This window comes from Bactrocera tryoni, chromosome 5 (genome assembly GCF_016617805.1).
Source record: "Bactrocera tryoni isolate S06 chromosome 5, CSIRO_BtryS06_freeze2, whole genome shotgun sequence".
In the NCBI taxonomy this organism is placed as follows: Eukaryota; Metazoa; Arthropoda; class Insecta; order Diptera; family Tephritidae; genus Bactrocera; species Bactrocera tryoni.
In genome coordinates, this window is record NC_052503.1 from 38435253 (window position 1) to 38450761 (window position 15509).

The 15509-nt window shown below is 38.6% G+C and overlaps 1 protein-coding gene across 1 annotated transcript in view; it reads right to left on the reverse strand.

The window, feature by feature from the left end:
- LOC120778081 (neuropeptides capa receptor-like) overlaps positions 1-15509 on the reverse strand; it is a 65972-nt gene that overhangs the window by 12436 nt on the left and 38027 nt on the right. Inside the window, exons 7-8 of the mRNA XM_040109778.1 lie at positions 8239-8383; positions 3108-3291 (exon numbers count right to left, since the gene is read on the reverse strand). Of these exons, the coding sequence (XP_039965712.1) occupies positions 3108-3291; positions 8239-8383 (329 nt within the window). The remainder of the gene's footprint in view (positions 1-3107; positions 3292-8238; positions 8384-15509) is intronic.

The window sequence follows — 15509 nt, forward strand, 5'->3', positions numbered from 1 at the left end:
TCACTTGGGAGTGGCCAGAAACGATTCTTTTACATATGGCTCAATCAGCTCACGACTTCCGGTCTTCCTGTCACGTAAAAAAACGCACCCAATGAAAAAAATAACAACCAGCCTCGGATGATAGACCCCCTTTTTGCTGACGACCATGGCAAACGAATTAAGGATTACCATTTGAGGACATGCACCTGGAATGTCCGGTCCCTTAATTGGGAAAGTGCCGTTGCCAAGCTGGTTGATGTCCTCGTTAGAGTGAAGGCTGACATCACCGTTGTCCAAGAAATGCGATGGACGGGACAAAGACTGCGGCAAGTAGGTCCTTTTGGCATTTACTATAGTGGCCATTTTAAGGAGCACAAATATGGTGTGGGATTCGTAGTGGGAGAGAGACTCCGTCGCCGAGTACTGTCATTCACATCGGTGTATGAACCTCTAGGTCGACTTTAACGCCATGGTGGGCAAAGAAGGTATTTTGGGCACAACGGTCGGTAAATTCAGCCTCCACGATGAAACATGCTCAAATGGTTTGAGGCTGATCGACATCGCCGGAGACCGAAATATTGTTATCTGTAGTACTAGATTCCAGCACAAGAAAATACATCAAGCTACCTGGCAGTCTCCCGATCGAAAACCCACCAACCAGATCGATCATGTTGTGATAGACGGAAGACACGTCTCCAAGATTCGCACCCGCCTCTGTGCAGCAAAAAACGCACTTCAATAAACACATGGGAGGTTCGACATCGAGAAGCTGCAATCACAACAGACAGCCGAACGATTTTCTACTTGACTTGCACTCCTGCTCTCTGAGAGCACTCGTCAACAACTCGGTATAAGAGAACTGTGGGACGGCATTTCAAACTCCTTACGTACAGCTGTGCCGTGTCGTAGCGGAGAGAAAACAGACTGCCTACCTCGCAACGTTACGATCGACCACAACACGTACGGGACGGAATAGATACCGAAAGTTGAGGAGGGAAACGAGACGCATTTGCAGACAGTAAAGAAGTGCGAAATATATAATTGAAATTTAGAAAGAATTAATATAAAGTTTTTCGAACATCCTGTGATCAATTTTTAATTTATACTTCGCATGTTTTTCGAATCGGTGAATTTTATTTCTGTAAGTTGGTAGTACTATTAGTGACATCTGTGCTAAATTTCACGTCAAATTATTTATTAGTATTTGAGATACTCGTCGTTTTGTGAAGCTATAAAAGTGAATTCTTCGATTTTTACTATGTCTGAATTTATTTAACAAAGAAGTGCGATAATGCACCATACTGCATTGGTTATTCGTGATCACTTTACCATATTTTCAATTTATATCGTGCCGCAAGCACCGCATTTGCCTGATTTACCTTCGTGCCAGAAGATAGTCAGCAAATTCACATGACCACTCCGAGGACACCGTTTTGGCTCAATTGAGGATATGAAAGCTGAATCGAAGAAAGCTCTGATGGCCATCACGACGGAGGATATTTCCGAGTGCTATGATGACTGGAAAATTCGTTGGCATAAGTGTATTGCAGCGGGAGAGGATTACTTTGAAGGAGATGAAATGGACAAAATTCACCTTTCAATTTGATCACAGTAGTATATACAATTGTTTAGATTTTGATCCTCTGGTTGACGTCTTATATCTTAAGGTATTTACCTGGCTTAGATTCTTGCAAGTTGCAAAAGTATAAAATATTCGGTTGCAACCGAAATCAGCCCATCCTTACGTGTTGTGATACGATTTTTCGTTTGATTTGGATGCGGCAGCAATTCGAAGTTCACATCACGGATTTTTTCCATCGTTTTCCTTGATATGTGATGCGGTACATTATTTCCATTAAAAATTATTTTTTGGACTTTTTTGATGTTCGGCGCCCAATGCGTTTCACCTCGTCTAAACTTAACCAATCTTCGTTGGCTGATTTTCCTCGGACAGTTTTCACAAACTCGTCATTAATCCAAGCTTTTGCTTCAACAACATTTTTTTCATTCAAAATTCAATGATTTTTTAACCCGCGAAATTCCGTTTATCGATTTTTTTCACAATAACATAAGTTGCTTCACTCAAAGTGATATAATTCACAAACTAAGGATCCGACAGCAATTAAATGTATACTAGCGCCTTTTAAAGGTCAGGGCTGACTAAAAATTATATTAATTTATTTTTAGTGGGCGCCATCTATGTATAAGGCCTTTGAATTGACCTTTTAAGTATTATGACTTCTCCTGAAGTTCTGCAATAGGTGTACAACAACAATAAGTTGATATGAACATTGCGTTTGACCACAAAATATAAAACATGAGGCAACCTGTTTCAATCTCTTTGTTGTCTAAAACCAGTGTGATATCTTTATTAGATTATTATTTATTTGCTATTTTTCAAATAGTAGGTAGGAACCTTCTATCTATTTCAAGCTGTCGGACTGTTTTCGGTACTCTCTATAAACTTTCTTAAAATTCATAGTTTTAGTAGCCGCATCTAAAGTGATTTCATATTAAGAATAACAATCGTTACATAGCACAATAAAACACTCTCATTTCGAAACACCTTAACAGAGATAATTACTTTAAGTTGAACTTACTACAGGGTTTTAGTTTTAGCAAGGTAAATGAAATAATTGTGCATATTAAAATCACCGCTGTTGCCATAGTCGTACACCTCATTAACATAACCTGCAAAATATGATTACCAACGCTTGCGAACCATATGAACACGAGCTACTTGATACAATTAAATTTTCGTCTAGTTGGCTTAGATGCTCTCACTTTTACTCACATTTACATATAACCATTTAACCACATAATAACTAATTTTCTGCTGCGTCAGTGGCTTTGTTATTAAAATATTACTAAGCTGCTAAGAAGAGTAAGAGTTAAGCCGCTTGGGAAATTATTAGCTAATTAAGCGCTTGCAGTTTGCACTAGTTTGTGTTGCTGTTCTACGAATATGTGTGCTAACGTCGACTTTCAAAATCATTTGCATTTAATTGCACAGACTTAGTTGCAGACAGAAAGTGTTAGAGTGTGGCACACATGTATGACTTCAGATATATCAAGTTACTGGGAAGGATGTTATTATTATAATACTTATTTTAATGGACTTCACTTACCGAATGTACGCGATCGTATGTGCTGTTGCCACCCAAGCTGGAAGCGATCGTCTCTCGAAAGCTGGACTGGTCTCTAGCAAAGCCATTGTTATAGTACACGCTCCGCCGCTTGCCCCACAGTATATCCTTGAAGGCAACCCGGTACCGGTGCGACATCACATTATACAAAATCGGGTTGATCGTGCTGTAGTCGTAGTCGTTTTTGTGTTTAATAAGAGTAGAAGAGGGGAAGAAAAGAAAAGAAGGAAAGAGAAGAGAAGCGTTCATTAATTTCCTTGAAAATGGTTATATTTGGTTGTCAAATATCACCCTTCCGCTTTTTTGCTCTTTATTCAATGCTTTATAAAAAGTTTTACAGTGATTGGATTTAGTTCAAATATGCGCCGTTTCGTTCGATATTCTGTTTCCATCTTGACGGCAACTTCATAATACCCCCTTCGTAGAAGCCCCGTTCTTTATTTGTGAAGAACTCGGACAGCCACTTTTCACAAGACTCTTTTGAGTTCAACTTTACAGCAACAAGAGTGTTCGCCATGGACAGAAACATTTGGTAATCACTTGGCGCTATGTCGGGCTATATGGTGGATGCGATAAAACCTCCCATCCGAGCTGCCGTAGCTTCTGACGAGTCATGAACGAAGTGTGTGGTCTGGCGTTGTTCTGATGGAACACTACACCCTTACTGTTGGCCAATTCTGGACGCTTCTGGTCCATTGCCTGCTTCAATCGTTCCAGTTGTTTGCAGTAGATGGTTGAGTTAAGCGTCTGGCCATATGGTAGTATGGGAGCAGCTCATAGTGGATAATTCCCTTCCAATCCCTCCAAACACACAGCAAAACCTTCCTGGCCGTCAATCCCGGCTTAGCCACAGTTTGGGACGATTCACCAACCTTCGACCACGACCGTTTTCGCTTAATATTGTCGTATGTGATCCATTTTTCGTCGCCAGTCACCATCCGCTTCAAAAATGGATCGAGTTCGTTCCGTTTCAGCAGCATATCGCAGACGTTGATTCGGTCGAGAAGGTTTTTTTGCGTAAAATCATGCGGCACTCAAACATCAAGCTTTTTTGTGTATCCAGCCTTATGCAGATGGTTTGAAATGGTTTGGTGACTAATTCCCATCTTCTGGGCGATGTCACGAGATGCCACATGCCGGTCTAACTCGTTGTTTTCCATGATTTCATCGGTATTCGTCGTTACAGGTCTTCCGCCGGCTGGCTTATCCTGGTGTCGTTTTCCCCCTCTCTGAATCGTCGAAACCATTCCTCTGCAGTTCGAAGTGATAGAGTACCCCAAATCTCACGGAACGTTTCTCTAGCGGATTTGCTTTAAAGGAAGGAAAACTTTAAAATAGCGCGAATTTCGGCGTTAATAAAGAACGCAATATCCAAACTAATCATGCATAGCGTCGTTCTGTAGGACGTCAAGACCTTTCAAAGATGTGCAAATATAGTATTGCCAGATAAGAGCTCTGAAGCGCTTTATACATAGCCGTGAAATTCAATAGACAAAAAGGCGGAAGGGATATATTTGACAACCTAATATAAGATATTACAATACATATTGAAAATGAGAAAAAACTGCAACTTCGAATGCACGGAAGCTATATTAAACAATAATATACATAAAATGTACAACAAAATGATTTTGATCGCTTAGTTTGTATGACCGTTTTATGCTATGGTGATGCGATCTCTACAAAATCTTCGGACGTTGCACCATTACATTGGAAAATAATCCATGTAAAATTTTTTGTAAAAGTTTTCCCTACATGCACTTGATTCCGATCGTACAACTATATACTAAGTTGGTCCGATATCGACGGTTCCGGCAAATGAGCAGCTTCCTGGAGTAAAAATGACGTGTTCACATAAAAATGCGGGAGCCTGGTTTATATATACGGTATACTTGAAGAGGTATATTAAAATTGCCGCGAAGAAATACCCTCATTTTTTAGATGTTTATCTGAACTTTTAAACGCGTAGTTTTTCCACAATAAGCTCTTCATTTGATTTGGTGATACCGTACTACAATAGCATACTAACTGAACGATGAAACTTCAATCCCTATTTGGAAACCTTTGCTTCGGCAAGGTATCTTCTCGAAATTTGGCGTGGATCAATGTTTCCGAAACATATTGTTCAGATCGGACCACAAAGCATTTGGCTGTCATACTAACTGAACGATCAACTTCAAGGTTTTGTTAAGAAATATTGACCGTACGAAGAGTATTATAGATTCGGTGAAGCCTTCGCTTTATGTTACGTATTTTTCATTATTATTTTATTTTTACAGGGTTTCAATTGAATATAGAGATCAGAAATCTTGGTTACGTTGATGTTAGGATAAAACAGATACCATAACGTATAAATGAAATATCATAAATTTATTTTAGCCTTCTGGTTAAGTAAAATTCGATCGGAACAAAACTATTTACTGAATGCAAATATTGGGTAGTCAAAAAAGTCTTTTCGTATTTTGTTAATAGATGTAGTTGCAGTGGTATATCTCCAGTACTAGCTTGCCATGTACCATAGTGTTAGAAAGGTGAGATTTTAAGCTTTATTTAACCAATAAAAAATAAATTTGGGAGTGTTGAAAAAAAGGTACAGATGTTAAAAAATGAGTGAAAATAATGAAGAAATTCGATATATTTTGAAATTTTTGTATAAAAAAGAGTAGAATGTCATGCTGCATCAGTTCGTGTAGCTCAACAATGGTTCACTCGCTTTCATTCTGGAAATTTCGATGCTAAAGATGCGACTCGCTCTGATCGACCTATCGTTGAAAATGTCGATGAAATTATGAAAAAGACTGACCAAGACCGTCACATAAGCAGCCATTACACCGCTAATGCACTTAGCATTCATCTTCAAATTGTTGTGAACCATTTAAAAAAGGCTGGCTACAAAAAGAAGCTCGATGTTTGGGTACCACATGAATTGTCTGTGAAAAATTTAATGGACCAAATTAACATCTGCGATTCTTTGCTGAAACGAAATAAAATCGAACCATTTCTGAAGCGAATGGTAACAGGAGACGAAAAGTGGATCAAATACGACAATAATGTGCGAAAAAGATCATGGTCCAAGCGTGGTGAAGCTCAACAAATGACGCCCCGAAAGGTTATGCTGAATGTTTGGTGGAATTGGAAAGGAATCATCTACTATGAGCTGCTCCAGCCTGGTCAAACGATTGATTTTACATTTTACTGTCAACAATTGATAAGATTGAAGCAAGCAATCGGAAAAAACGGCCATAACTAATCAACAGAAAGGGTTTCGTCTTCCATCAGGACAACGCTAGACCACACACATTTTTGATGACTGGGCAAAAACTGAGACAGCTTGGCTGGGAAGTTTTGATGCATCTACCATATAGCCCTGACCTTGCACCATCGGACTACCATTTCTTTCGGTCAATTCAGAACTCTCTTAATGGAGTAAAGTTGGCTTCAAGAGAAGCCTTTGAAAATTACTTGTCGCAGTTTCTTGCCATGAAACCAGAAAAGTTTTACACTGATGGAATAATGTCTCTAGTGGAAAAATGGAAACAAGTGGTCGACCAAAATAATAAATATTTGGTTTATTAAAGTTCATTATAAATATAAAAGAGAAATAAGGTGAAGTTTGATTAGAGATACGAAAAGAATTTTCCGACTATTCTATATATATATTCTTGAAGCAATGCCTCGGTGTAATGATAGCCGAGCTCCTAATATCTAATCGCAGAGCTGTTCGATTTTGCTAGCATTTTTTTAGCTTCGCATTTTAGTGGATGAACGCATTTTTGGGCACATTTTTCTTAACTTAAAAGCAGAGTTTTTTTTTTTTTTTCATTTTCTTCATCGGAAGTTTGGCCCACACCCACATACTGCTGATGACGTAAACACTGCTTTTAGGTCTAGCTTTCTCGGTCGGGGCATGATGCACAGGGCAGAGTAGATCCAACCATTAGTATACTACGCTCACAAGTCAGCGATATTCCGACTTATTTATGTACTAAACTAAGGGTTGGTGGAAAGCGTCATAGATCATGTCTTTTGTCGTATTTGAATCTTAAAAATATAAGGGTCGTATAAGTATGTACATATATTAGACAAACAGAGAAACAGACGCTCAGATGTCCCTACATGGTTTTTTAACCGCATTCTTATCGTCGTGATATACATATTCGGCCCCTATAAACTTTTATGACTTCGACAAATATTACAAGCAGTTTTTCAGTTAAAATTAAATTCTGCCATTCCATTTGCATTTCTTAACAGTTTTTAATACCACGTTTTACTCCAAAGCTCTTCTGCCCTCCTCCTAAAATCATGTGTTCTCTTATACTCTATTCTCCTTTACTCCTAACATAGTGGCTCCCTTTGTACTACAGTTACTAGGTCATCCAACAGAGCACGAAAATATTTTTTTTCGCAAGTCCAATGTTTTTTGCAGTAGATTTCTTTATTTCCCTGCCAACTATATTATTTTGTGCATACTTAATCGCTTTTTATACTATTATATGAAAATTAAAAGCATTTTACTACTTTTGCCAATTCCTAAATTGATATTAAGTACATACAGGTGTCTTCCGATTTACGACAACCAAACAGCTGCGTCTGTCGTGGGCATTTATCACTCTTTGCCGGTATTATCAGTAACTCTTTAATCTTCTTACAAACTTAACCATTAGCATCTGTTTGAATATGCGTCCGTGATAAATAGCTGTCTGGGTCCCAACTGATGAAGAAATGAATTTGCACAACTAAGCTTCTCTAATATTTACCACAAATTATTTACACAGTTTTGTTTTCATCTGCTCCCTAATTGCTACTGCAGTACATTGTTTCTCTTTGCAGATAAAGAGACTTAAACGGTTTTATCAGAGCAAACATGACAAAAACTATTTACAAACACAGCCACTCTTTCTGCTGCTCCCCGCTCACTAGAGATGCATTACTTAATATGAAGTGTAAACGTCCATTCGGAACCAAAACGTACCATATAGAGATATAAATTATATATGTATATACAGATACATTATTATATATGTAAATATATGTGCATGTGCACATAAATAAAAGAATAAGTCAGTCATAAAATAAAATGTTTGAAAATTTGGAAATTTATCGGAGTACTTACCACGACACATAGTACGTGAAACCGGCGATGGAGAACATCCACTCGTTTATCTCTTGGAAATTGTTTTGTTCTTTGGCATAGAGGAACCATAAGCGCTGCATGTGGAATGGCAGCCAGCAAATGAAAAAGGTCACTACAACGGCGGCTGCAAGAGACAGGAGGAGAACAAAGGACAATATTGTTAAAGGACTTTACATGCATATATTTATATATATGTATGTACTTATATGTATGTGCATATTGTTAGTACTTCGAATTTATTGCGTTAACATGCATACAATAACAAAATATGGCTTTATTTCGTCCCAGAAAATTTAAGGACATGTAAGGAAAGTATCGACATTTTAATTTAGTGGCGCAAGTTTATGTTGGCAACAAAACCCCTAAAACCGTTTCGGATTAGCTCGCTGAAGCAAAACATGAAATTTGGAAAGTAGCCCAAAAATTAAAAATGTTCTGTAGTCACATAAAAGATAAACGAAATTTACGCTTCGAAGTCAGGGCTAGAAATGCAAATGAAATCTATTGTTAGGTGAAGGATGGAATACAAGGTGCGTTCCAAAGTCAACAGGACATAAAAAAAAAGATATAACACATATATAATGGTTTTTTCGGCAAAATCAATTTATTTTATTCAAAATAGTCTCCTTCTGCTTCAATACAGCTTTTTGCACGGTCCAAAAGCGTGTCGAACGAGTTTTAGTTTTAGCTCGTTGGCCGATATGGCCGCCAGTATGCCGGTGCTTTTCTTTTATAGGCAAATGCATTTTTCCGAAAAGGAAGAAGTCGCACGGTGCCACATCAGGTGAATGCGAGGAGTGGCTAATGATTAAAATGTGTTTCTTGGTCAAATAATCGGTCACAAATGTGGATCGAATGTTGGATTCTGAGCAATTTTTGGTCGTCAGTCAATTTGTGCAGAACAAACTGTGCACACACCTTTCGTAAACCCAAATGTTGGGTCAAGTATCGATAAGTTGATGTCTTGGAGATGTTCAATTCCATTTCCATGAATTTCAATGACAATTCGGCTGATTTTTGATGAATTCAAGCACAGTTTCGATGGAATTTCCGGTGATCACGGATTTTGATTGGCCCAAATGTTGATCGTTATTTATGTCCTCACGACCACTTTGAAAACGTTGAAACCACTCGTGCCCTCTGCTATGGGATAGCCAATCATCGCCATAAACTTGTTTCATCTATTGAAACGTTTCGGTAAAAGTTTTATTAATTTTGAGAACAAACTTCAATGTTGGCTCTTTTTTCGAAGCTCATTTTCGCACCGAAAACACAAACATACCTACACTTAAAACGCAATAACTTCACTTCCAAACTATAAAATTCTAACGCACTAATCGACATATTGATGTTGCCACCAGGGGGCGTTAGATTCAAAAAGTCTTGTTTACTTTGGAACGCACCTTGTATGTGTCTTCAGTGGGTACATAGTGCCGGAAACTAAATCAACTTCAGATGGGTTGAGTACTAATTCGTAATGAAATACTTTTAACTGATTAGTCGCATCACAAGATCATCGTAGGGGGAAAATTATTTCTTACTTTAGAAAACCAGCTGGTAAATCCTACGGCTGCAAGCCAAAGAATTTCAGGTGGTTGTATACCATGATCATCCGACCAATTATCACATATGGAGCGGTGCCTTGAGCTTCAAAAGTAACGTAAGCTTCGGCAGAACTTCAACTAACGAAGCTGTAAAGACTCGCCTGCACACTGCGTACATGTCCGACGGCGACACTTGAAGTGATGCTGAAACTCATACCGCTTCACCTAGTAATCGATCATGTAGCCAAACACAAAGGTAAGGCAATCTCTTCCCAGCACATGAAAAATCAAGTGGCGAAATACCTCTGGCTTCTCTCCCAAAGGATAGTATTACTGAAAGTGTAAACTTCATTAAGAAGTTTAAGTTTAGCCCTACCAGTAAGACTAAATGATTCTGATTCGCTCCCGAGCTACTGCTAAGGTACACCGAGAGTTCAAAAATATCGGAGGAGATTGGCGCAGGACCTGCAGGACCACACGCCAAACTTCCTATATCTATGGGTAGTTTCCGAGCATATTCCAAATAGAGTTCTTTGATATAAAGCTTTGCGTAGAGATAAATATCCAACGCAACTATCGCAACGAACGTATAGTAACACTCAGCGACAGTTAAGCGGAACTTAAAGCGATCTCTGCGTCCGAAATCAAATCGATATTGGTGCAGGAGTGAATTAAACGGCTAAACAGTTTATCAGCTCGCAAGCAACCAAAACCTTCTCTGGGTGCCCGGTACAGCTGGAAATGAACTGGCTGATGAGCTCGTCCACTCCACAGTATGCACCAAAATAGTTGGATCCGAACCTTTCAATGCTGTTGGTCCTCATACCATAAAGAAGCTACTTCGCAAGGATGAAAGAGTGTGTATGGTGGTGTATCGGAAACTACTCCAAGTCATGCGCCATGGCAAGTTGCTAATGGGTGGTTACAACCGTAAAAGGTTTAAATATGTAACCAACCACCTAAAGAAAAAATCAGGCTACTTGTCGCCTTCTAAATATACTGGCCATTGTATGCTCAATAAGCATTTATATTATTATTATATCATAAGTTCGAATACATATATTATATGCATTTAAATGAAACGCCTTTTATGAGATTTTCGTTTATTACTTCTTATGTGGCTCTTTTTAAGGATCAGCAATAATTTGGCATAATGGAACGACCCTATCAACCTTCTTAACTCTCCTCCATCTTAGACCGCTCTCATTGTTCTTAACTACATCCCTCAGTTTTTAAGATATCGTTTTGAAATTTTGCAAACGTCATTTTCTCTACAAGAAGCTGCTCATTTGTCGGAACTGCCGATATCGGACCACTATAACATATAGCTGCCATCCAAACTGAACGATCGGAATCTAGTTCTTGTATGGAAAACTTTTGCATTTGACAAGATACATATATTCACTAAATTGGTATAGATTATTTTCTAAGGCAACAATATAATCTCCGATTTCCGAGAAATTGTTCAGATCGGTTAACTATAGCATATAGCTGCCATACAAACTGAATGATCGAAATCAAATGCTTGCATGGTAAACTGCCTCATTTGACGAGGTATCTTCACGAAATTTGATTATTAATTACTGCTTAAGGTAATAATATAATCTCCGAAAAAATTGTTCAGATCGAATTACTATAGCATCCGTATAAACTAAACATATATGTAGTTACTAAAAAGAAATGCACCTCTGAAGGGTATATTAGTTTCGGTGGAGCCGAAGTTAACGATTTTTCTTGTTTATACCAAGCAACGGAAATTTTCTATAAATGTTATTAAAAAAAATATTTACACGTCCAAAGCTTTCACAAATTGTTTACGTATTAAATCACTAAGTTCATTTTGAGAAAAAAATTTTGGCGTAGATGTTTCACTCTCCCTTTCACTTCCACTTGTATCCAGCTACCCATTGTCAAGTGTAATATTTTGCGAAATTTTCAGTTATTTTTTCGGCAAGCCTAACTCACGTGTCCTTTCACAAAAAATTTACGCTCTTAAATACAGCTCAACAAAGGCATTTTCGCATGCATTCCGTTCAATCCAAATACAATAATATGTAATCAAAACTCTGACTGCTAAGTTACTTTGTAAGTGTGTAAGGAATTTCAATTTCGCAAACCTAATTGCTCGCTTCGTAACTTAACGCTCGCTAAATTACTAAGAGATTTTCACAGTAGAAATTTATTTATTGAAAATTTGAAACGGCGTGTTTCTCAAGATGAAATTCGAAGTCGCAGCTTGCACCTCCAACTGCCTGACACTTTAGCTGCTAATAGCTGTTGTTTTCCTACAACGTTTGCCCGTTAAGTTCGCACAGCAGCTGCGCTCTATCTTGTTTGTAATTAGTAGAGTTTATGGTTTTGTTAAGTATAACCTATCCGGGTTGGTTGAATTTATGAAGGTATATTGGCGCACTTAAATGCATTTAAAAAGCCAAAGTTCGGTTGTGAAATTTATTCATACATGTAAATATTGTTATTTTTATTTTTATTTTATAATCATTTATACAATAAAATATTTATTATATAAATACATGAAATCGCAGCACTGGCTACTAGGCCTTCAGCCGCCTTATTAATAGCTTAGGTACTATTATTGTGTTAGTTAGTTGTTAGTGTGTTAGATGTATTTTAGTAACTTTCTATCTTTTAAAAATTTATATGTAATCATTACGTTTTTATCTGAGGGATTTTTTAATGCTTGTGCTAAGTCAATGTTGTCTGAGTAGTGTGTTGTTGAGTGGATTACTGGGCAGTCTGCTAGTATGTGTTGAATTGATACGGAGTTGCCACAAAAAGGGCAATTGGAACGGGATTTTCCCATAAGTATATGTAAGTGAGTTAGGATGGTGTGTCCGATCCTGAGGCGAGTGTATGCTTTGATGGCGCTTATTTTCGTGGTGGGCCCGTACAAGGTTGGTATTCTATCTGGGTTGATCTTGGCGTAACTATGGGTGTGTAGTTTCCAAGCATTTAAGTTTTCTTCGAGCCTTTTGTGTTTGATGAAGTTGCGTATATCTTGTTTCGAAAGGTAGTTGTAAGTAAGAGCCGGTATGTTTTTGACACTTTAGGCAGCGGCGTCAGCGAGGTGATTGCCAGTTATTCCCACGTGGCCCGGAATCCACATTATTTTGATTTTTCTCGGAGCGCTGATCACGGCGTCTCTGATTTTGCTTATTATCGGGTTGTAATTTGATAACGACTTAATGGCTGAGATGCAAGTCTTGCTGTCGGTGCAAATGAGGTATTTACCATTGTGTTTTTTTTGCATGCTCGACCGCCTTCAATATAGCAGATGCCTCTGCTGAGAAAACCGAACACATATGAGGAAGAAGCCAGTTGCAGATTGTATTACCTGTGTTCGTGACCACGGAAAAGGAAGTGTATTCGGATGACTTAGATCCGTCTGTGAAGATCAACTTTCAGCCATTTTTTTCGTATTTATGCTCCATTTCAAAAAACGTATTTTTGAAAACATGGTTTGGTGTGTTCTGTTTGGGCAGCTTGGATAGTTTGTTGGGGAGTGATTCACACGGGATTAGCCATGTAAATAGTAATTTGTACTTGTGCACGATTCATAGCTTCTCACTGCAGCTTTTGCAACTATTGTGTCCGAAGCATTACACAAATTCTATGCTAGTCATTATAGTCGAAGAAACTGATACCTTCTCCTATTAGAGCACACCCAGCAACGGTTTCTTGAGGATAAAACGGCGTCTGAATATTAGCTTGTTGACTATCATCACTCCAAATACGTTAATTTAGTTTAATAATTTAAGGCGGCCAACTCGTTTTGACCCATACACCGAACTTGCGACGCACTTGATAATCGTTCGCTCCAATTGTTGAAAACCAAGATCCTTCCGTAAATCTTCCATAAAGTGTTTGGGCACCAATTGTGGCGCGCGTTGGTGGATGAATTCATTCGGATCTTCTTTCATACTGCTAAACAATTGCAACAGGGTCTTCGTTGTACACTAACCTTCTTGGTAGGGTCGAGGCCCATCTAAAACCTCTGTCTTGCCTTAGGTCCGGAACCCGGTTGCAATGCAACTCCATATTGAGTGTTCAAAGCACTCTGCTCTCATTCGGGCATTAAACCACAACCACCACCATACTCCCTGAGGGGTCAGACAAGAATTTAAACCCGATTTTCAGCTAATTGCCTTCGCTGTCTAAACAATTCAGGCGCAAACGACCCTACCTGTTCCCCATTCCGCCTAGTGAAGATAAGACCGCTAAAATCTAAATGCCCATCAGTCCAGCTAATTCTCATAACACCCAGATTCTTAATAACCAAGTACATCGAGCATTCTGCAATAACATGCACCCAATCCTCGACCTGTGCCCTACTCAAACACCTCGAAGGAATGCATGCAGACCAAAAAACACAATCCCAGACAGAATCCTAAGTTTGTGTCTCCTTATACATACAAACCTGACGTCCCGAATGTCCTCGTATGTTACCCGTTAGGGCTATTGTCCAAGGGTTTTGCTAACTACTCCCAACCCTCTTCACATCAAAATCGGAAATCCAATCATTCTGACATGACATACTCAAGCGCCTTCTTGATCTGTATGCTAAAGTGCGTTGTTTGACAATCAGGTCAAATGAGAGTGCGCCTAACAAAATCTGCATAACATCCATCGAAACGGTGCGACATACAGACAAACATGCAAGCATCATACAGCGTTGCATCGAGAGAAGTTTTCGGCGGTATTGAGGCTCCATAAATGGCACAACCTACGATATATGGTGCGAACTGCACGACTTCCGAAGCCCTGATCATTCCGTGAGACTCCTCTAACCTTTCCGATAGTATATTGGCAGAACGAGCAAACCTCAAAATTCATGTTGATATACTATACATCCTACCCTTTCAAAACCTCTAAAAATGAGAAATAAGACCTCAGTATAACTCAGTTTTATCGATGGCATAAAAAAAAATCGGTAAATTCGTGGGAGAACTTAATGAAATTTATGTGCTAATTTATGGATTTTCATATCAACTCTCTGGTGTCCTGGTTGGTGAGCTGCTTAAACTTGTGATCGCCTTCTTACAGTGCCGCTCAAATATTACCCATATAAAGTGGCGTGGAAACTAAATAATGCAAAAGTGGCCTTTCTACATCGAGAGAAACGTTTGAAGGAAACTATTTGAGTGTGATGCGCCAGTTACGGCAAAACATTGAGTTTCTGTTTATAGCCGAAATTTCTATCGTGAGATACTTTGCACGATCGAGTCTCGCTTGCGCCAACTGAAGAGACCGGACGCTTGTTTTGGTGATAAAAATGTTGTATTCTTTGGTGATATAATGCAGTTACCACCTGTCCGAGGACATCAAGTATTTCAACAGCCAGAATATATGATGCTCGCCACACATCTGAGGCGACAATTCCGCCTGAATTCTCTTTTGCGAAAGCTTTAAGAATTTACCCAACTAATGACCAAGTTGTTAGTCTTAATAAAAAAGTTCTACAGAGTTTTCAAGACAAAAGTACTGTTATTTATTTCATTAAAGCACAATACCAATTCTTTGATGTTACATGAAATTTACCTAATAAGGATTTACATACTATAATACCTATGATATCAATAAAACTAGGGGTCTTCCTAATGAATTTGAAAATATTTGTTGGTTTGTTTGAGCAAATGTGATGTTAAAGTCGACGTCTCTAAAGGTTTAGTGAATGGTAACACAGGCTTC